Source organism: Populus euphratica, unplaced genomic scaffold (genome assembly GCF_000495115.2).
Source record: "Populus euphratica unplaced genomic scaffold, PopEup_1.0 scaffold1.1, whole genome shotgun sequence".
Lineage (NCBI taxonomy): Eukaryota > Viridiplantae > Streptophyta > Magnoliopsida > Malpighiales > Salicaceae > Populus > Populus euphratica.
In genome coordinates, this window is record NW_011499845.1 from 8,581,560 (window position 1) to 8,603,733 (window position 22,174).

The 22,174-nt window shown below is 34.9% G+C and overlaps 4 protein-coding genes and 1 long non-coding RNA gene across 8 annotated transcripts; 2 read left to right on the forward strand and 3 right to left on the reverse strand.

The window, feature by feature from the left end:
* Positions 1-151: 151 nt before the first annotated feature.
* LOC105127635 (uncharacterized) lies at positions 152-3,853 on the forward strand. Of its 3 annotated transcripts, none has more exons than XM_011029003.1 (5): positions 152-366; positions 496-555; positions 632-829; positions 1,031-1,279; positions 1,424-3,853. In XM_011029003.1, the coding sequence occupies exons 2-5, from the start codon at positions 513-515 to the stop codon at positions 3,436-3,438; spliced, it is 2,505 nt and encodes an 834-aa protein (XP_011027305.1). In that variant the 5' UTR covers positions 152-366; positions 496-512; the 3' UTR covers positions 3,439-3,853. The 3 variants fall into 3 exon arrangements, with proteins under 3 accessions (XP_011027305.1, XP_011027321.1, XP_011027313.1); XM_011029019.1 differs by having other exon boundaries at positions 1,076-1,279; XM_011029011.1 differs by having other exon boundaries at positions 153-366; positions 1,430-3,853.
* A 304-nt stretch (positions 3,854-4,157) lies between these two features.
* LOC105127686 (uncharacterized) lies at positions 4,158-18,289 on the forward strand. The gene is made up of 3 exons (XR_842684.1): positions 4,158-4,168; positions 17,586-17,589; positions 18,086-18,289. It is a non-coding gene; the product is annotated as an uncharacterized LOC105127686 (long non-coding RNA).
* Positions 5,553-7,816, reverse strand: LOC105127678 (calmodulin-like protein 11). The gene is made up of 5 exons (XM_011029056.1): positions 7,731-7,816; positions 7,474-7,692; positions 7,235-7,392; positions 7,059-7,139; positions 5,553-5,934 (listed from the first exon to the last, which is right to left on the reverse strand). The coding sequence occupies exons 2-5, from the start codon at positions 7,547-7,549 to the stop codon at positions 5,797-5,799; spliced, it is 453 nt and encodes a 150-aa protein (XP_011027358.1). The 5' UTR covers positions 7,550-7,692; positions 7,731-7,816; the 3' UTR covers positions 5,553-5,796.
* On the reverse strand, positions 11,992-15,236 carry LOC105127667 (2-methyl-6-phytyl-1,4-hydroquinone methyltransferase, chloroplastic-like). Its single transcript, XM_011029048.1, has 3 exons — positions 14,359-15,236; positions 13,833-14,139; positions 11,992-12,565 (listed from the first exon to the last, which is right to left on the reverse strand). The coding sequence occupies exons 1-3, from the start codon at positions 14,919-14,921 to the stop codon at positions 12,410-12,412; spliced, it is 1,026 nt and encodes a 341-aa protein (XP_011027350.1). The 5' UTR covers positions 14,922-15,236; the 3' UTR covers positions 11,992-12,409.
* On the reverse strand, positions 16,598-20,475 carry LOC105127653 (uncharacterized). 2 transcript variants are annotated; one of them, XM_011029039.1, is made up of 4 exons: positions 19,836-20,475; positions 18,606-19,270; positions 18,296-18,486; positions 16,598-17,307 (listed from the first exon to the last, which is right to left on the reverse strand). In XM_011029039.1, the coding sequence occupies exons 1-4, from the start codon at positions 20,323-20,325 to the stop codon at positions 16,926-16,928; spliced, it is 1,728 nt and encodes a 575-aa protein (XP_011027341.1). In that variant the 5' UTR covers positions 20,326-20,475; the 3' UTR covers positions 16,598-16,925. The 2 variants fall into 2 exon arrangements, with proteins under 2 accessions (XP_011027341.1, XP_011027333.1); XM_011029031.1 differs by having other exon boundaries at positions 18,606-19,273; positions 19,836-20,474.
* Between the last annotated feature and the right edge of the window lie 1,699 nt (positions 20,476-22,174).

The window sequence follows — 22,174 nt, forward strand, 5'->3', positions numbered from 1 at the left end:
TAATGCTAATGAATTCAGCACATTGTCATCATAAGGGCGGGCCACTGACAGGATACACAAAGGCACATTTAGTTGCCGACAGTGAACTTTAATTAATAAACAGTGTCGCATGGATAGTATAGAATTCCAGATCACAGAATGTCAAAGTCACAGAGAAAAGGAAAAGAGAATGGAAGGATAAAATTGGCCACTCCTTTTAGTGATGGATCGGGTTTAGCTGACAGGTGACCAAAAAATGAGGCTTATGCTTTAAGCAATATAAGTTAAGTAGCGAGTTTAATCAAGTATTAACACTCTGGCAGCCTCACAGAAAGATGTCCAGTGAAATGCTTGTAGCTACAGGCATGTGAAAACAATGATCATCATGTATGTATTTTTTACACTTGTGGACTTTGAATTTGAATCCCCTTCAGTTCATATACCGCCACAAAAAGAGTAGCCTTCGCCATTGACTTTCGTTGAATGTTTCATCTTACTGCGTCATTTATATTTCAGGATTTAGAAAATTGAACATGGGAAATGAGATGGGCAACAACAACACATCTGGACTGCGAGGTACGGGTAGAAATCTACTTCAGCTTTTCACTTGGTAATTGTGATGCTTATTAATTTGCAATGCTAATGCATGCAGAGGAAGATAGCACGACTGATGAGGCTCAGGAAAAATCTGTACAAGCACCTTCTAATGCCAATGTTGTGAAAGAAGAAAACCATGAAGTTCCTGCAGGAGAGAGTAAAGATAATCATGAAAAAGTGACAGGGTTAGATTGTGATGATCGAAAGGGTTCTGGAGATACTCATGATCATAACCAGACATCGGATGAGGCAGGTTTGTGGCTTACCAATATCAATATGGAATGCACACATATCTTCATGAATTTTATCTGTTGGTTAATGGAACTGAGGATTTGTTAAGTTGAACTGAGTGATTTTAATCTGTTGGCTAGTTCCACCAAAAAATAAATAAATTCCTGTTCAAAACAAACAGAGCTCAGCATCTGTTTACTAAATCAGACCTTCTCTTTTGTAGAACATGCTGAAGTTCATCCGATTCAGGAGACCTTCTCTTTTGTAGAGCATGCAGAAGCTCATCCAACTCCGGAGTCTCCTAAAGCTGAAACGAAACCAAATGAAGTAGGTGATGGAGATAATGAATTTCATCCAGCTTCTTTTCTGAATGAATTGGAAGGTGATGAGAAGTCAACAGAGTCTGATTTGGAGGAGACTGTTCTTGGAGCAAACAGTAATCAGCTAGAGAGGCAAGCTTCCTTCAAGAAAGGTTAGCTTATCCTTGGATACCCAGTGAAACCCTATTCTGATCGCCTTACTTCCTGCCAATCATGTTGTATTTTTATTAAGTGATTTTTACATTTACAAAAATAGTAAAGCCTAGTATAAACTTCTGTTGTTTTGCTATAAATGGCAACAGAGGAACAGGAGATCATGTCAGTTTCAACTTTTGTCACGATATCACCATCACATGATCCAGAACCTCAAGAATCTATGGACTTGAAGTTTGATCAACAGGAGTTTATTGAAAATCATTCCGAACAATCTGTGAAAGATAGCACTAATTCACTGGAAACAAGTGAAAATATCCTAGGATCAAATGTTGTTGAAGATATCATCACTAAGGAGAATGGTCACCTGGTGGAGACCTGCGCTTCTGACAATCTGGATGAAATTCTTGTTTCTGGGACCACTCTAAACATGGAGAAGAAAATGGGTGACTTGTCGGAGAAAGAAATGGCACCTCAAGAAGATAAGATGCTTAGTGAAGAGAAAGTTGACGTTGAAGTTGGAAATGAGGTTGGAAACGATTTAAGCAAATCAATTGTTATGGAGTCAACAACGAGACGATCAGATACTCAAAGTGAGCACAGATGTGAAGAAGAGTTCACCAGGGAGATGGATTGTTATGGAAACAATTGCTCAGAGTCACAGCCAGAGGTTAATCTTCTCGCTAACTCACCAAACTGTCATACGGAACTATCTGTGCCTGAAGATAAATGCATGGTCCTTACTGAAGAAACTGAATTCACGAGAAAAGATTCGGAAACGGAGGTTAACAAGCATCATTACGGCCCGAATCAGTTAATGGATGATTCAAATAGAGTATCAGATATTGACTTGGAACATGCATCTCAAACTGATTCTTTTCCCGGGCCTAGTTTCAAGAATAATGAGGAGAGTTCAGTTGATGCTTCTCATGATCCTGCTAGCAACGGAAGCTGTCAAGTTGAGGAGGCAAAGGTTGCCGAGAATGGCAACCACATTGACTTGTTCAACGACATCCAGAGTGAAGCTTCTGAAGACGGCTGCAAGGAATCTGAAGGAAACACTATGATAGTCCCTGAACTTGGAATTGTTCCAGAAGAGTTATCCATGTCCAACTGGAAAAGCAATGAAGGGGAAACAGATTGTAAACTGGAGGAAGAGAAGACAGCAGAGAAGCAAATTGTCGAAGAGATAAGGGAGAAGACAGAGGCTCCATTTGCCATTGAAAAAGGTGGACAAGAACAGCAAAGCGGGGAACAGTTGGTGTCCAAAACACTTGCAGTACAAGCAGAGGCATATAACCCCCAGGCTCCGGCTTCTCTGTTCCAGTCCCAGGATCAGCAACAAGAAAAGGTAACGTTATCTGGCGATACTCAAGGCAGCAATGAGTTAACCTTGGAATTGAAGCCCGAGAGTTGCGAGGAGTTCCTTGTTGCAAAGGTTTCTACTGACCAAGCGGAAGTCATGACTATTTTAGAGACCTCAGCTTCTGCAGTTGAGTTGGCAATGGACAAGCCTCAGGAAGAAGTTTCATCCTATTTCATAGCAGCTCGAGAGGTAGTGAGAGAAACCAAATCTTTAGCTTTTGATCAATGTGAGAAACTTGATTCAACTATCTTTCCAAAGGGTGGCTATGAGGCACAAGAAAGTGTGGGGAGGCTCAGCACTGGATCAAATCCCGACAACCTGAACATTCATGCACAGATGCGAAAATCTCCAAGCTTTGATCTTGATCTCCGAATAGAAGCAAGGAGTGAGGAATCAGATCAGACTCCACTTCTTTATCAAGACAAGACTACAGTTGAAAGCTTATCAGATCAGTCTGATGTCAGCCTTCAAAGTCCACATCTGCTTTCTCAGTGTAGTCACGAAACACTGCGAGCATTGTCAGTTGAAGAGAACGTGATTGCTCTGGAAAGAAGCGATTCTGAGAAGTCAAGAACACCATTCCTTGGTTTCTTGAAAGAAGATGAAGAGGCTCATGCTGTTGTTACACCAAAGAAACAAGATAACCATGCTGCTGCAAAGAAGACAACTAAGGATCTGTGGAACTCACCTACAAAGGAAGTGGCATCGGCTTCTCCTAAAGGTAAAGAGAAACATAAGCGCAGAACATCCCTCTTTGGTCAGTGCATGTGTTGCGCAACAGTGATTAATTAAATAGAAATTCCCAGTTTTCGAGTTTTACTTTTCAGATTTTCTTGAATGAATTTCATTTTAATTCAAGTTTTTCAAGAAATGGAGTCTTGATGAAAGGAGAAACTGTCGGTTGGTTCAGTTAACCCAAGAAAGAGTGATTACTAAATCTTTTACATCTGTAACTTTTTTGTGATCTTTCCTTTCTATAATTCTTCTAATCTTGCATTGCGCTGTATTTTGATGCAAGCTCTTAGCTGATTCTCTTGATTTAATTATTTTGTAAGTTTTGTTTGTTTGTTTGTTTGTTAATTTGTTGGACAAAAATTGGAGGGTTTGGAAAGGAAATTGTAAACCAGAAAGCTTTGCTGCTGCCATTGATTGTATTATTTGTTTATTCTATTTATAACACAATCGTAGTGAAGCTTTATGTTTGAAATTCGAGAGTTTTGACTTTTACTAACATTATTTTCATGGTGGGAAAAAAAAGGAAGCTACTCGAGAAAGGCCAGCAGACAGGCATTCTGAGATCAATAATATTAGCGTTACTGTTTTTCTAGACTCTAGAGCCGTCCTCAAGGCACATACGAAATTCTTCCAGCCATGTAGCTGGAAGACGGGAGCTAGAGAGACCGGGGGGGGGAGGGGGGGCATGGTTAGCCTCGAAGAAATATCATAAGGTGATTCGTAAATAAATAGTTGTTATTTTTAAAATATTTTAAAAACATGATTTTAACAGCAAAAATAAAACCCAGTGTTAGGTTTTGTTACTAAAATCAAGTGTTGTTAGCACTGATAGGTGCTACCAAGTGCCTCGTCATATTAAGGGTTAAGGTGGGCTCTAATACAGGTCAGAATTTTATTAATATTTTTGAATTAATTTTATATATAAAATTTTGAAAATTTACATGGAGTCTTGTAAAATAATATTTTAATTTGGGTTAAAATTTCAGAATTTGTAGAGAAAGTTAGAAATTTAATGAAAAATTATAATTTAACTAGTTTTATGTTATTTGACGTAATTTTCAATCCGATTATCAGATTGAGCTGAAATTATAAGAAATATTAAAATATTTTGAATAAAGTCTACTTAAAATTTTAAGATGAACAGAGCTTGGTAATATTAACAAAAAAAAATTGTTGAATAAAAATAAAATAACTTATTAAGGGTAAAATAATTATTTGCTATTAAAAAATAAAACAAATCAACTTTTCTTTCCTTTTATATGTTGCCGACTGGGCAGAAATAAAATAGAAAAAAAAAAGGAAAGAAAAGGCAAGAGAGAAAAGTAAAGGAAAAACATAAAAGAAATCAAAAATAAATAAATAAAAGAATAACTTTATAAACTTACAAATCTAACTTACAAAACACTAATTTAAAAAAGAATCAAGTAAAGAAAGGAGGAATTAAGAGAAAAAAATTAATTATTTTATTTTACAGTTAATATAAAATTATTATTTTATCACGATTGAGAAGTTGTTATAATATTAATTCAAAATCGATTATAGATAAATTATATTTAATAAAACAATGGAGGATATAACTTTAATAGTGAAGTTTTTTTTATTTTTTACTTTAATTTTATGTATTTTTAAATTTATTTTTAATATTCTGGATAATATATTTAAATTAAAACTTTAATATTAATTTTAAAAATTCATATATATTAGTTAATAATTAATTTAAAAATATATATATTTATTTAATGGTTCAGAGCAGTAAAAATTCTTGGATGCTACATCAAATAAGTTATTCTAGCCTACGTAGAAAAAGAGTAGATAGGAAGACGGTCCGTTATCTTGGGAGAAACCTTTCTAATCAAATCCCTTCAAGCTATTCTGTCAAATAGTTCAACTGATGCGCATCCCAGCATGGTTGGTGGATTCTATGGGTTTTCTTGTAAATTTTGGCTAAATGAATTTTCTCGAAGGACTCAATTGAATTCATCTCGGAAATCAGGACTGATTTGCCGTGTTTTTTAACCGGTAGCTTTTAGCATATCACAGGAGAGACAATTTGACGGAAAGGGCCGGAGGGACCCGGTGGTGTGGGGTTTGCCTTCGCCGAAGCATTTATCCCATGCAACACGTACTAGAAAGTCAGCATTCACACGATATTCCGAAACGTATTTCCATTAAAAAAACATATTTAAACAACTTCTGGAGTAGAAAAGAAAGAATACAATTCAGCTTTGAACAAAAATGAAATAGTGATTTTTCAGGTCATTCTAATTTGTGGTCATGATCCGTGGTTGGCTGGCTACATAACCACAGCAACAACATTACTAAAAATGAATGCAAATTTCTTATGGAGTTAAAGATGTTATAATTCAATGAATTCTGAGTGCGGCATCTTCGATCCGATCGCCTGGGATTGTTTTTTCACCCCACGTTCATCATCATTTTAACAAACTCGTCGTAATTAACCTGGCCGTCACCGTCCAAATCAGCCTCTTTAATCATCTGATCCACCTCCTCATCGGTAAGCTTTTCACCTAAATTGATCATAACATGCCTCAACTGAGCATGAACAAGGAGAGCAAGTTTTTAATTTGATTAGAGAGATCTCTTTCCAATTAAATTAAATAAGTAGAATGCTACGAACCAAATGCACTGTCCCATGGGAAATGGTTAATGTTCATTGCATGCTGAATCGTACAGCTTATCTCATACGGATTGATGGGTAAACTAAACATTAAATATATGGTACAATATTTAATTATTTTTACCCGAATATCAATATCAAAGGGTTTACCTTTTTCATTTTAATTTTATTGTGTCTGCAGAGCACGAGCTCTTAGATAAGGTGTCCTCTCCTTTTCACGAAGGCAACTATCATTGATCTGCTTGAATATTCATTAAACATTTATCACCAGTAACCTCACCTTATTGACATCATCTATTGTTTATATTTTAGAAAAAGTGGTAAATAAGGATAATATGCTACAAAGAAATTAAAATAAAACAAGGTATTTAAAATTATGATTTATCTAACTTTCCAAAATAATTTTTTATTTGAAAATATATTAAAACATTTATAATATTTTTTTATATATCAGAAATATATTAAAACATTTATAATATTTTTTATATATCAGCATATTAAGATCATCATAAAACATTAAAAAATCAATTAAATATCTTTTTAAAACTTAAAAAAAAAACTTTTATAATACATGAAAATACAAAAACAGAAATTTTGTGTGTGTGTATAAATATTATGGTTTATTTTCCCTTTAGAATTTGGAAGGCAATTTTGTCAACATCATTCACCTACTTATTTATGTTATTGGATTTACGATACCCCCACTTCTCGTCAACGTCAACTCTCAATAAAAATAAAAGCAAGGGACATAGATGACGATTGTTCGATAACATGAACAGCACTATCATTTTAAATTTGAGAATTTCTAATTTTTTTAGAAGTCTGAATTTTCAATTATGTGAAAAGTATACTACCGAATTCACAAGTAAGGAGTTTTTTAAGATCTTGAATTAGTTTTCACCGTATAACACTTATGGTCAATAACCATGGCCGTATATTCTATTCAAGAATAATATTCTCGAATGAAGATGATATATACATTAATGCCATTGCAAAGAAGAAGAAATGAAAAGGAAGGCCAAATTGATTAGAGCATTACCTCATTAGCTGATATATAGCCATTCTGATCTTTGTCAAACACTTTGAACGCCTCCTTAAGCTCCTCCTCCGCATCAGTCTCCTGGTAAATTCATAAATATATTTCAAATTATAGCCTTAATATATATACATTTATATATATTTGTTACTAACGCGTAACGTGTGTGTGTGATATACCTTCGTTTTTTTGGCCATCAAAGTCAAAAACTCAGCAAACTCTATGGTCCCATTTCCATCCGAATCAACTTCGCTGATCATATCCTGAAGTTCTTCTTCGGTTGGATTTTGATCCAGTGACCTAATGACCGTGGCCAGTTCATCAATGGTAATGCAACCTGCAAGCATATATCTGATTAATTAATACCAGTAAACACGTCAAACAAATGATATAACTCGTAAGCTAATCACAAACTAACCATCTCCATCCTTGTCGAACAGACAAAAGGCTTCTTTGAACTCAACAATCTGTTCTTCGGTTAGTACCTCTGCCATTTTGTTTTCAAAGACACCACAAATTAAAACTTTCTGACTAGTGGGGGAGGTAGAGAGAGAGAGAGAGAGGAGCACAATATGCTACGAGGGGGGGAAGAGAGAGGACGTTGTTTTTGGTAGAGAGAGAGAGAGAGAGAGAGAATGTTGATAGTTGTTTTTGGTAGAGAGAGAGAGAGAGAATGTTGAGCACAAAAGGCTACAAGTGAGGGGGGAGAAGAGAGAGTACGTTGTTTTCGGTAAAGACACAGAGGGTATGTTGAGTATAGCTCAACCTTAGCTGGGTTTATGTAGAACTCCAATGCGGTAAAGTACTGTGGTAAGATTTTTCTTATTATTTTTTTTTCCTCTTTAAAAAATCACGAGTCAAATCAGCTTATGTCTGGATTGGTTTTTGTGGTCTTTGGCAAAGAAAGAGAATAAAAAAAAGGCCATCTGCTGTCCCTCTTTTGGACCAGTGGACCTTTCGTTTCTTTTACCCGATCTATATTACAGAACCATCTGCGTGGAGCAAAGGTTACTAAGACTAAATTAAGATTCTGATTGGTAGCATAAGGTTTACACTTACCTACAGATGTATTTATGAATTTTATATTTGACTTCAAGATTTGTACAGCTGTAAGGGTTTGAAGTTCGGGAGACAGAGCATTCAAGGAGTCGACGGGAAAGTTTGGTTCCCCAAGTTAACTTTTCTACCCAAAGGCCACGGTGCTTTGCTTGCACGAGATGAAGAGATGAGATCTTTTACAAAACCTACTTGTCCACCCGGCGAAAATCGAAATCGAAATCAACGCGTTTTGTTGACCCACAAATATGTTTCCTCCGCCGTGCATTGCTTTAGAAATGTCATTGTAAAATGTTGTTGGCTTAGATTGTATGCAAGCACACCTAATTATTAAATTATTCGCAAGTATAAAAACATTACAGAAAATAGCTAAAGAGGTCGGTGTTTTCGTGTAGCTACTCTCAATAATGCACTTTTGGGTTCACACGATGAATTTACCAAATTATCATTGGAAGAGAAAAATACGCTGATTTGGGGGTATTTTTAAAAATTTTCATGGGATATTTGTAAAATTAGTGAGGGGTATGTATACCTTTTTCTCTCTTGATTTCACACTTTAAACTTTAAAGTTTAAAATATTCTTAGAAGCTGATTTTCTGTTTGCTTTGGGAGAGGCTGATTTTCTGTTTGCTTTGGGAGAGGTGTTTTCTTTTGTTAGTATCTTTTTTTCAGCACAATGAGGTATCATTTGATTTTAAAATAAATACTTTTGTTTTTAAGAGTATTTGTGTTTTTTATACTTTAATTTTTTTATAATTTTCATATGAAGTTAGGCATGTTTTGATATTTATCAAAAAAACCAAAAAACCAACATAAAAAGTTATTGGTTCTTGCTGATCACATCACGCGCTAACATGTGGAGTGTATCTCTGCTATTTTGACGACAAATAACATCTCCTCCAATCTTTAAAAATACTCAACTATTTTTTCAAGTAAAGCATATGGAGATAGCGTTTTTTTCTTACTGACATATATTGTTATAATTGTTGTTGTTAGATAGTAGTTAAATTTTTTTCTCCATTCTCTTTTCTCTCTCCTCCACTAATTTAAAATTGAAAAATATCCGAACCTTTTAAAATATTTTATTTGTGGTCCTTTTTTTATTGTTTTATATTTGCTTTAAATTCTTTTATACTTTTTTTTTAAATTTTATCATTTTATTTTATTTTTATGTCAGATTTGATTTTTTTCTTAATTAATAGTTTTTTTTATCCTTATTCTAATTGATTTTTTTTCAAATTCATATTGGATTTTTGTTTTGTTAGTTTTAATTTAATCTTTATTTTTTTAATTATAATTTCTTTTGGTTTCATTTATTTTCTTATTTTTTTTTAGATTCATCCCTCATTATTTGATTTTCATATCAAATTTGATCATTATTTTTTTAATTATATTTTTTAAATTCAATCTAGAGGTTGTCTCCCAGACAAATATGTTATGATTATAGGTTAGATGAGTTGCCTAGAGTTACCCCAAACAACTAAATTTTTTTATTTTATAAATATGTAAAAATGATATTTTTTTAATGAAAATTTACAAAAAAGAAAATCATTGGGTTTTAAAAAAATTAACAAGAATTTAACAAAAAATTGAATCTTCATTCTTTTGATCATGGTGTTAAACTCGATCTAGGGGTTAACCCCAGATAGCTTCTTGACCACAGGTTGAGTGAGTTGAGTAAGGTTACCCGAATCAATTGATTTTTTTATTCTACAAGAATATTAAAATTATATTTTTTTGATAAAGATTTAACAAATAAAATCAACGAGTTTTGAAAAAAAAATAACAAACATTTATTCTTTATTTTTTATTATAGTTTTTAATTATATTTTTATTTAGTTTCATCCCTTGATATTTAGTTTATTAAGGATTTTGCTTCGTAATTTTTTCAGGTTTATCTTTTATAATGTGATGTCAGTTTTATAACCGAAATCACGAGTTTAGAAGGTTTAGTTTTAGTGAACTCTTCTTTTTAGAAATATTTTTTAATATTTTATTGATTATAAATTAAATTTGTTTTTAGTTGTTATTCTAATCCCTTGTCTCGAGTCACAAATTTGATAAATTTATTTAGATTTTTTTATGTTGTTATTTTTTTTATCAATTCAGTTTATTTATTGTTATTATCTTTTTTAAATATTATTAAATTGGCTAGGGTTATTGATGCAGTAGACTCCATGATTCATTTCTTTTATTTTTTTTTAAATCTCAAGTTTCGCATGTAGTTTTTTTTTGTATGTTAAGAAAAAATAGTCACAGCCACGACATAATGCGGCTAATCTACCTGGTGTATGGTATTGTTCATCAAAATTAGTAACAGTTAACTTTGTCAAGCATCCATAACGCAAAAGGTACATTCAATTGGTTCCGACAAAAAGCAAAAACCTTCCATCTCGTAACATGTTCGTTTTATATGCTGCTGATCATTCGAAAAAAAAAATTGCTGCGAACATGAACTTATATCATATTCCCTTTCAGTAAACACAGTTGAATATATATACTTTTTTATGATCAGAAAAGGTTAGGATATTCGGCCGAATCAAGAGGATAATATAATATGATGGGCTGTTCGACTGGAGAATACAACGTAGTGGTTAATTTGTTTAAATGGTGTGTGATTACTGCCAGCCGCGACCCATAAATGAAGCAAGATGCATATTTAATGCGACTACCTGTCGACGCGCTTTCGCTTTATTGAGCTCAAATGTCAAAGGTAATTTCGACATTGCTGAACGCAGTACGGTAAGTACGTTTCAAAGAACTGTACAAGGTCCAGCATTCACGTGGGTCTTGGTCCAAAACTTGGACTTTTCGTTCAAAGTTGTATAGTTTTCCCCCGGGAAGAATGTCGACCTAAGGACTAATTCGAAGGAAATCGACTCCTGACGACTCGGCCTCACCAATTACGAGAAGCTTTCGACTCCCTGGACACGAAATGGAAGAAGAGATGGAAAAAATGTGGCATTCAAAGTATGCATGTTTGAACAAGAATTTGATGAATAGGGATGATGGGTCAAGGCAAGTCTTCCACCTGCAAAGCCATTGATAGATGGAAATAGAAAGGATGTCCATTAGGGAAAATTGCTGGCCCAGTTCACTGTTAATCCACTCATGCTACTTTCATACATGGGACCTATCATAATTTAATTCTTGGGATTCATCAAAATAATTTCCTATTTAATTCCCTGTTTTCTTAGAAGTTGGGATTTTCCTTTTTTTTTTTTTTAAGACAGTAGTTTTTTTTTAATTCTCTGATGCAATAATTTTCATGCAACTTAGACAAACAATACGCTCTCTAACATACTTACTATTTTTAACTTTTTTTTATTTAAAAATATATTAAAATAAAAAAATATTTTTAATAATGTTAACACATAAAAAAAATTATTTTAAACAAAAAAATTAAAATTTTTAAAAACAAAATTTACACCTCATTTCCAAACACTACCTTAACAATGAAATCTCTTATAGCCCTCTTTTATAGGGTTTTTTTAATTGAAAATATTGTTACTTTTTCATAATTAAATTGAGGGTTTATATTATATATTTTATCAACAATCCAAACAATTCATTGCAACATTCAAGCTAAATGGGAGTTTTAGCATATGATTTTTGAGATTCTAAGTACTATAACGGGGAAAAAAAGTGAAAAAAGGGAAGATTTTAGTGGAATCAAATCACAATGAAAGAAAAAGATGATTAATGGTTAACAAATGCGTGTAGTCACAATATATATACATATATATATATATATATATATATATATATATATATATATATATATATATATATATATATATATATATATATATATATTCACGACCTACTTTAAGCAAAAGAAATTCAAAACTCACGTTACACAACAAATGAATTCTTGCACTTGAAGACAAATTAGTGATGACTTCCTGATACATCATTTCCTCTTTTCTTCGCGACAACACATCCTTCCACAATGACAAGAACCAGTAGGCACCCTTTTTGCTTTGTAAACTACTATTAAAAGCATGGTTGAATTGTACAAGGAACAAAGAAACCACGGTTCAGTTACAAATCAAGTTGGTTGACGTTCTACATTACTGTTGCAATAACAAACCTAACGCTAAGGCCTTAAGGTTACAACCAAGAGTAATACAAAGCTTGAGGCAGGGTCGTCGATCTATTTGATAAGATGTCTCAACTATCTTGATTCAACAGTAATATAAAAGACAAAAGAGAGCAGGCTTAATCACTGTGATAAACAACCAGCCACTTAGAACAGAAAATGGTGTCCAATATTTTCCCAACTTTCCTCCACCATTTCATATAGGCATGCCCTTTGGGACAATTTGATCCTTGAGCCACATGTAAATTGGAACCAGAATAAAGTATGTGGCTGCAATTGCCCCGAGAAGGAATCGCGTAAGGAACACCAATGGATTCACTGGCTTCTCAATCTCCTCTGCCTTTGGACCAAGCTGTATCAAGATGCACATTCATGGGTCATAAATCTTACATAGAAAAGAAGCCGGGAAGTATCAAATATACACATTCATGAGTCATAAATCTGAATGTCTATATTGATCTTATGGAGAGATGAATCCAGGAAAAACCTTTGAAAGAATGTTGTTTCAAAATGGTAAACGGAAAATAATCAATGCAATGCATCAAGAACAAAGCTTTATGTTTGCTGGTCACCCTGTCCTTGTCTACAATTACTTCATTTTAATCAGTGTTGTCTTGTCCAAAGAGTGAAGCACCACCCACACTAAGAATGATCCTCATGGATTGATATCTATTAGAGCATTATCTAGCAAAGAAATAGAGAGATCTCCCAGGTGAAAAAAATTCAACGAAAGTCGAGAAATTTGGTTCAATGCAAAACCCAAATAGCCTTACTGCATCGCACTTCTCATAAATCTGAACTTCTGATGAAATGTCGTCCCTTTTCTAATTATCAACAGAATCGGTGTAACGGAACCTAAGATGATCTCGTACTTTCTGAAAAGTTTAATACAAGAGACGGAGAAAATCATCCTCATAATTACTTCAAGGAAGATGGAAAACCCTGAGCTAATTACTATTTCACTTTGTTTTCCCCAATTGGTTTTGCTATATCCTCCCCTGCTTAAATTTTGATGCTTCAGAGCATTGCAGTGGGGAATGATCCATTTATTAGTCAGTGCAAATTCTGTTTGACTCTGTTAGCGAATATGTGTTCATAAATGGCAAGCTATGTTACATCAGTCTTATTAAATGATGCACCAATTTGCGCTTTTTATTTGATGCCCATAGCAAGCAGTAGAAACCAGCCAATATCCAGCAACGATTTCATGGGCACTTCAGAAAACAGTTAGTACTTGAAGAATCATGACCAGATCTACCAGCACATAACATGCCTCTCATTCCACAACAGTGGAATACCAATGCAAGCTGCCACAACTGCATTGGGAAACGCTAACATCACAAGCTAAATTTTAATGCTTGTTTGCCATTAAGACCCCGCACCACACTAATCCATTAATTCTAACAAAATCAAGAATTTCTTGGACAACAATCAAAATACTTGATAATCATTATGAGAAATTGTAAATAGAATGCATCCAGGTAATTACAGATCTGTTGAAAGTTTGTGAGTTGCATAGCAATTAAGGTAGTTACCATAGAAAGGAAATCAAGGAACCATAACAAGGGTTTATCTCAGCAAAAGTTCATATTGCTATATTAAAAGATAAAGTACGTCACCTGCAGGGGAGAGTCTCCTGATAATGGCTTTACGCCAGTCACAGAGCAACCCATTATCAAACCATGCCGACGGACACCACGATACCATTTTGGACCAATCCTTTTCAGTTTGACATCTTTAAATCCAGCCTTTTTAAACAATTCAATGTACTCTTCCTCTTTTGGGAAGAGCATCCACACATCAGCAAAAAATCTAGACAGCCAAAAGGTTGGGTAGACGGGACCTATAATACATGCTTTCCCTCCTATTTTCAGCACCCTGTATGCTTCTTTGATGCCACGTTGGGGATCCGGCCAGTACTCAATACTGGGATACACAGCCACAGCATAATTTGATGTACATTGTATTTAGAAAATTAAGTTGAAAATAGCCATTATGCACAAAACTGGAGTCTTTCATTCAGAAAAAAAGACACAACATCTCTATACCTTCAGTAAAATAACAACGAAAGAATACGGTAATAGCTATTTATAGCCTCAAATTAAACAAAACAAATAATAAATCTAGGTGTTTTCGCAATCTTACCTTCCAGCGGATACATAACGATCTGCGTAATCAGTAGGGAAGGGAAGATCCTCAGCATCCCCTTCAATTATCTTGCATTCCTTCAAGGGCTTCTTCTGCTTAGCCTTAGCAAGCTGGTGAGGTGACTGGTCTAGAATTGTAACATTCTTGGCATCCACATGTTTAACAATACCCAAAGTAGTGAACCCAGTACCACCACCAACATCTACCACTGTCATCCTCCTATCATAGAGGTCAGCAGGCTCAAGTGCCTCATCCCTCATATCCTCAGTCCAATGACCAGGGTTAATGATATGATCATACACTATAGACAGGAATCTATAGAACCAAAATGCCTCTTTCTTGTGTTGTATGAACCTAGGCTGAGAAGCAGGCCTTGCAGATGATAAAGAACATCTGGGTGCTAAGATTCTTGAATTTTGATTCCTATTATGGCGTGGTACTATATTTTTCGACGAAAAACAACTAACATGAAGATTTGAACCTACAAAACCTAGCCCAGCTGGGATTATGCCACCAGTGAAGTTCACATTTTGAGGTCCATTGAGCAATAAAGAAGCCATGAAATGGTAAATGAAAGAAAAACCAACAAGCAAAAATATTTCTCAGATGTCAGGATTGTGGGAAACTTTCAAGTTTCAAGAGCTTGAAACTACTGTGAAGCATAAAAATTCAGCGTTTGATCACTTTGGTTTGTGGCGGTTCAATACAGGGAAATGGCTTACCAAAGTTATAACACAGAGAGAAAATCGGCTTGGTTTGGAGGCAGAGAGATTTGGAAGAAAATCAAAGATACATTTTTTTTTTTTCATAGGAATTTAGAGTTCCCTTTGCCTGTGTTGATTTGGCACCACAAATCGTACTTCTTTGCTGGCTACCACTGAACGGGCTGTTGTTTTCATTTCTCAGCTCTCCACTCCCACCTCAATTATCTGAAACGGCGACGTTTATTACTGTTCTCATTTTCTTTTCTTTTCTTTTCTTTCTTATTTGAAAACCATTTTGTTTGTTTTGGAAAAAAAAAATTATTTTATCTTTTCTTGAGCTTATGAAACGGCAACGTATATTACTCTTTTTTAATAATTTGTAAGAAAAAAAATTAGATTACAATAACCCCAGAGATAATATAGAATTACAATGATCGAAAGAAACTCCCTAATTATACATAAAAATACCCCTAATTAGTATTTAAAAAGAATATAGATAAATAAAAGAGCTTAAAAAATAGAGAAGGAATATTTTAAAAAAAATCAAACCTCAATTGATTGAAATTAAATAGTAAAATTAATACTGTTTTTTTTCAATTTAACTATATTTTTCTAAGAACAATTTAGGTGGGTGAAAAGGTGTGTTCTATAAAAGAAAAATCTCCAAATAAGGAATGATGTTTTTATGGAAATTGTTTTGACAAACTAAAATGGGCCAAAAAAGATTCTGTAATATATTAAAAAATAACATAAATAGTAATTAAAGGGAGCCACGTGCGCTGGATGTCTCACTTGCCACCAGGATCAACATCGGCATTTGATTTGCAATGCACATTGAGGATATCTGTGTTCAAATCATTGAAATTATAGACATGAAACCTTTCTCCGATTATAATACTGAATCGAGAATGACTTTCGAAAGCTCTCATGGCCGATACATGTTGCACCATTGCTTTAGTTTAGAGCAAATTTTGGTTAATATCTTTGTTTCTAAAACAATCGTCTCCTTTTTATAGCCTAAGCCTGTCCATTCCCCATGAATGATGGCAAGGCTTCAGTTGCCTGGCCATTAATGTTTCTGCCCGACAAGGCACAAGTTCTGTGACCGCATTTAGAAGTAAAAGCTTGTTACGGAACCACGTTTGCCACTAAAAAAGGCATCAGAAAGTGTACTCCGTAAGATTTTTCTTCAGAAGATAGATGGGATTCGTTGTTTTCTGATAACACATGCGAATTCAGATCATCTTGGGTTTGCAATGGAGAAATGGGACACTTCTTGTTCAAGCTATTGATAATGCGCGTATGGTGTTCTTGGAAACTGAGAACGATGACAAGAATCATGGCTAATGCCAACACAATTAAAATAATAAAAGAAGATGGCTGCTTTTGAATCAGTCGTGATGGCTGCTTGCTTTTTGATGCAAATGATCCATGTTTAGTTTCAAGCTGCCTGAAACTTCTTGGCCGACGAGGAGAAGTCATGATCAGTGAGTGACCACAACCGAATTAAGTACTAGCCAGAACAGAGTAACATTGCAAGGCAGTGCGAAATTCAATAGTTGCAGAAAATCTACATCCATTACAAAGCTTTCCCGGCAAAATAGTATTTCGGTGAACGCACACTCGACCACTTTCCTTTATGATTGATATAATATCAAGTACACTGTCTTTCACAGTATAAGTGAAAAAAAAAAATGCATACAGTTCATGGGATAGCATTAAGAACCATATCCAAGAAAAAAGATATTGCGACTTCAGTGGAAAGCTTGTTCTTTTGCAAAGGATCAACCAATAATTATACACGACTTTCCTAAGCAACATCAAAGGAAGAGATGAGAAATCGAAAGGAAATTTGGGAGCTCATTGTTCATCTCTCTCCGATGGCTTCTGAACTTCCCGGAGCTGGACTGAGTTTTCAAAGCAGTGATAGAAACCATAGTGTGGGAATCTTTCATACCATGTATCTTGCTGGGTATGTGTGTCCCAGTGCTCCCCACAGCTGCTCTTCCCATACTTGTGAACCCATCCAGAACCATTGTGACGCTCACCCCAAGTGCGGTTCCACCGCTCTCCATGTTTTCCCTCCCACCATGCCTCCCCTTGCTTGACACCATGACCATTTAGATCAAAATTTTCATCCCACTTGTCACCCCACTTCGCCCAACCATCACCCTCACAGCGCTCAGCCCATTTATCAGTGTATTTTGTGCTGCCTCCATGTCCATCATACTTCTCCCCCCACCTATTACCAGCAGTATGTCAACACTTTTACAAACAATAAGAACAAAACTGCAATCATTGAGGCAATCACTAGAGTTGAAGATTTCAGGAAGGTAAAAGTTCTAGTACCAACTTCGAAAAAATTGCAATTGCTTGAATATGAATATGAAAAATAAATTAACAGTCTAAATCAATTGGATAAACTGGGCAATTAGCATATAAATTTTTAAAAAATAGGAGAATTAACACTGCAACAAAAAGATTTGGCAAAATAGCACATTTTTCCTTGTCATAGTTTAGAACCGCGACATCAATTAATTGTCAACCACGACAATTAATTGTAGCTTGACAAAGCCCCTGCATAACCAAGCTTGAGCTCATCCTGGCAAAGGCCCAGCAAATCACGATGCAGAGGAGTGGAGATATTTAGTAAAGAGAAACTGCCTTCTCACTCCTATTTTCATCCTTTTCTGGTCTGCGAGGAACTGGACCAGTAGTAAAGGGCGATGGGCAAAGCAGGGCTAAAAATCTAGGCTCTATGACCGGGAAAGAGGCTGAAGGTCAACAGCAAGACAAACAAAGGCCTTAGGGAGAAGAAGAGGTGTAGCGCTAAGAAAGCAGGCTAAGAAGCCGAAGGCTAGTAAAAAGAAGAGTTGACTCTCCCTTGGGACTGCAAATGGAAAGAAAGGAGAGGAATTTTTCCAATAAAATGGAAAGAAACTAAAACAAGTGACTCATTAAGAAAAGCTAGTAATAGATTGAAGAGAAGGGACTAAAGTGAGTAAATGCCTATGCCACAGAAAACTTCTAGAGTCTAGGAAAAAAAAAGAAGGTCCCTTCAAAGGCAACGTTGACATTTAAGATCTCCAAATGTAATCACAGATTTGCACCACAATATGTTCAAGTATGATCGTCTTGACTAGAAGCCCAAATCAAAAATGATGTTTTAGTAATAAAAAAAATGATGACAAATTTAAGATTGTTATGATGTGCAGAATTTTTTCCATCACCTTTCATGCCAAACATGAGCATGACCAGCCTCAAGGTTTGTGGTTGGATCGATACTGCACCACTTATGAGCCCATTTCTCTGCTTGACCAGATGCACCATAATGTTCCCACCACTGCTCTTGCCACTCGTCACCTGTTCCATTCTTCCCCCACTTGTCTGCAGTTTTTTCAAGATGCAAAAGCCCAGATTCCTGCATGCATCAGAATCTAGATTTCAATAGGCAAGACAACTTGAATCATCTATATCACAAAGCCTAAAATACAAAAGGAAAGAACATTTAGTTATTGCAATTTAGAGAAACACTATGACCTGCCGCATGGATTCCCTCCAAAACTCGCGCCACACATTTCCAGTTGCATCACGCCCTGATTTCTCTGAACCAAGTTCCTTGTAGCCAAAATCATCAGCAGCTTCCCAGAACTTTTCTTGCCACTCGACCTCTTGGTCAGCACTGACCCCCCTGGTCATCGTCCACCTGCAAATTACACCATCAGGCCTTTGCTCAATTCCTGTCTCCCTCCAACACCTTGATCCATCTGCAGTTACTCCATAGGATGACAACTCATCAACCTTATCTTTCTCAAGAGCATGTGCTGCTTCTGCTGCATGTGCTGAAAATTGGACTCCAAGTTCATGTTCTTCCTCGTTTTTAGAAGGCATTTCTAGAATGGATTCAGAGACCTCTACTCCTTCAACCTCAACTAATGACTGCAGTGGAGGTATAGGAGAACTGTGATTCGTATCTAAAAGTTTACTCTCAAATGGAATTGAGAGAAAATCCGCAGATCGCTCTTTCATTGCCACTGGGATTGTCAAAGGAGCATCTGAAGATTTCCTAACTTTCAGCACATTGCTGGAATCGTCTGAATTTCCATCACTGCTGGGAGGAGGAGTCCAGGACCAAAAATCTGGACCAGGAACTCCATTTGCAGAAGACTCAGGTCGAGACACCAAGATGCTCCTACTCTCTGTTCCTGCTGCATAAGAAAAGAGATGTGGCTTTATTTTGTTTTATTTCAGCAGCAACGTCTGGTGTATAAATTGCAAGAACTGAACTGGTCTTCAAATTGGGAAGTAAAAAGGGACTTCAATTAGTTCTCGTGACAGCAGCTTCCAATATGAAAAAAAAAAAAAATCCCAGGCAAGAAATGTGCGCTGACTGTTTCTGATACATAATTCCTAGGACTATGTTCAAGCATTTACAGAGCTGAACAACGGCTGGCTTTAAAGTACTAAAGTTAAAGTCTTTTCTCAAATTTTTTCCAATTTTAAAAACCACTGTCACTTTGATATCACCATCTTAGCTCCAAGTTCGAAATCATACAGAATACTTCCTTCTCCTTTTTTCATTTATTTCTATTCAAGAAGCAAGACTTGAAGCCTTAAGTTGACAATATCTAATATTTTCTGCATTAGCAAACACAAAACGCGCGTGATAGACATATAAAGCGTAAAACTTAAATCCTATTGATCCCAAAATTAACTTAAATTAAACTTACTGAACTTGAATGAAAATATAAACATAAGACCAAAATTTACCTCCTTGTTGAGCTTCCACTTCTCCACCCATGCTTTCGTGGTTATTGAAATCCTTATCAGCGGACTTTTTTTCCCTGACAATATCTCGAGCTGCCGCAATGGCCGCCGCGGCACGGTCAATGACTTGCACACGCTGAATGCGGTCCCTCTCCTCCTTGGAGACTTCAAGGATCTTCTCGAAGTCCTCGCTCTTCTTCTCCAAATCAACAGTAACATCATCATCATCATCATCATCACTGTCATTATCGGTTTGAGCTAAATTTCCAGCGATTTGTTGGAACTCGACGGTCTTCCTTTCGCGATCAACAGCCGTTTTCCACATGTCCAGGTAGGAGTTACTGCCATCATTTGAAACCCTAATTCTAGTGATTTTGGTGGTTCTTGTTTTGCTAAGGAATGGTGGGGACTGTATAATAAAGGAGGTTCTGGTATTGGAGAAGAGGGAGGCGCGTGGAGTCGCGCGTGTGTAGGCGCCAAGATTGGCCGCCATTTTGAGTTGCTGGGGTGAGCGTTGAAAGGGAGGAGACAGGAGAGGACTGGAGGAAGGAAAACAAAGCAAAGTGGCGGTGGATTTGATTTTTTGAAGTTAGCGCGTGATGGAGTGAGGTGGACGTAGTTTGTTAAATAAGGAGGAGAGGGAGGGAGAGGTGATTACGTGTGATTGGAGGAACGGGGTGATGCCTTTTTGTTGGTTTATGATTGGTCCAGGTTTATTTCATTTGTTTATTTAGATTTATTTATTTTGAACGGCTATAAAAATATCAAGATGGGATGACGCTTTGATTGGAAAGAGGATAGATTGGGGGGATCTGCTTTTTACGGAAACTTGACTGCTGAGTAAACGGAAATGGAGGCTCCAAATGTAAGATTGCGAGTGGCAGGTTGCTTGTTTCCTTCTCAAAATGAGTTTTTCCTTTGATATTCACGGATTTGAAAGGATTTGTGCTTTGTCTCATAATGGGGTGGGACCCAGGTTCATGATAAAGCTAGTAAAGAAGTGCCAGTTTCAAAAATCGCAGGTGATGACAAGTGTTTTCGAAGCTATCAGAGCCTCATTGAGTCATTGAAAGGGTGATGCTGGTTGGTTTTTAAAAAAAAAATTTAAATTTTTTTATATTAATATATTAAAAAAATATTTTTAAAAATAAAAGTAAAAATTACATGAAATAATATTTTTAATGATATTTGGTTTTGTAGTAATGATTTTTTAAAAAATATTTTTTATTTAAAAATCAATTAAAATAAAAATATTTAATTTTTTTATGATATAAAAAACAATTTAAAAACATAGATAATTAAAGAAAAAATCAATTTTCGGCAAAAATAGAGCCCAGCCGACTTGTGAAACACATTAAGGCGCCTCTCACTTTTTTATTGAGGTGATTAAAGTTGGAGACTTGGATTATATTCCTGCCATTTTAACGAGAATATGTGCTTGGAAAAGTAATCAAATTGTAGGACCCTTCCAGCTTTCTAGAGTATTCACCATGTTCCATGATTCCATTAAGTGGTTACCTGTTTTTTATTTTATTTTTATTTTTATTATTATTATTATTATTATTATTATGTGAATTTCATAATTTTAGCAACTAACATGATTTTTTACACTTTTTTAAGATAATATTTCTAGATAATTATTTTCTTGATTCAATAAAAAAAATTATTTACATTAAATTAAAAAAATATTTTTAAAAGTATGATTCCAGTTGTTTTAAAAATGTTTTCCATTTAAAAAATATATTAATAATATTTTTTATTTAAAAATATTATTGTTAGACCATATATCAAAATAATTTGAAAATATTAAATATATATTAATTTAAAATAAAATAAAATTTAAAATCTTTTAAAAATATTTTTAAAATGCAGTAATAAACACGTCCTAACGGAGTTCTCATAAATTTTACCTTTCACATCATGATGTAGATTTGATACTCTAGTGATTAAGGAGAGATGCAGATTTCCCTTCAAATCATGAACGCAATAACCCAACACTATTCTTTAGCGATTCTCAAAATATAAAATATATTTTATAGTTTTCTATATTTGATTTACATAGAAAAATGTAAAATATTCTTACAGTGAAAAAAATTAAAGCAATTGAAATCAACTTACAACTTTTAAAAAATAAAAATATTTTACTGGACTAGTCCTGTTAACAAATTATGGGCTTCATCATTAATTAATACTTATCCGTTACTTTTTAACATGTATTTTTCATATACACTAAACACCAAACTATTATTTTTAAATAAATTGCACTGGTTAGGTAGCCACATTTATTTTTTATCTTTTAAAAAAGTTAAGAGATTGATGCCCGCAAAATCCAAGTTTATTTT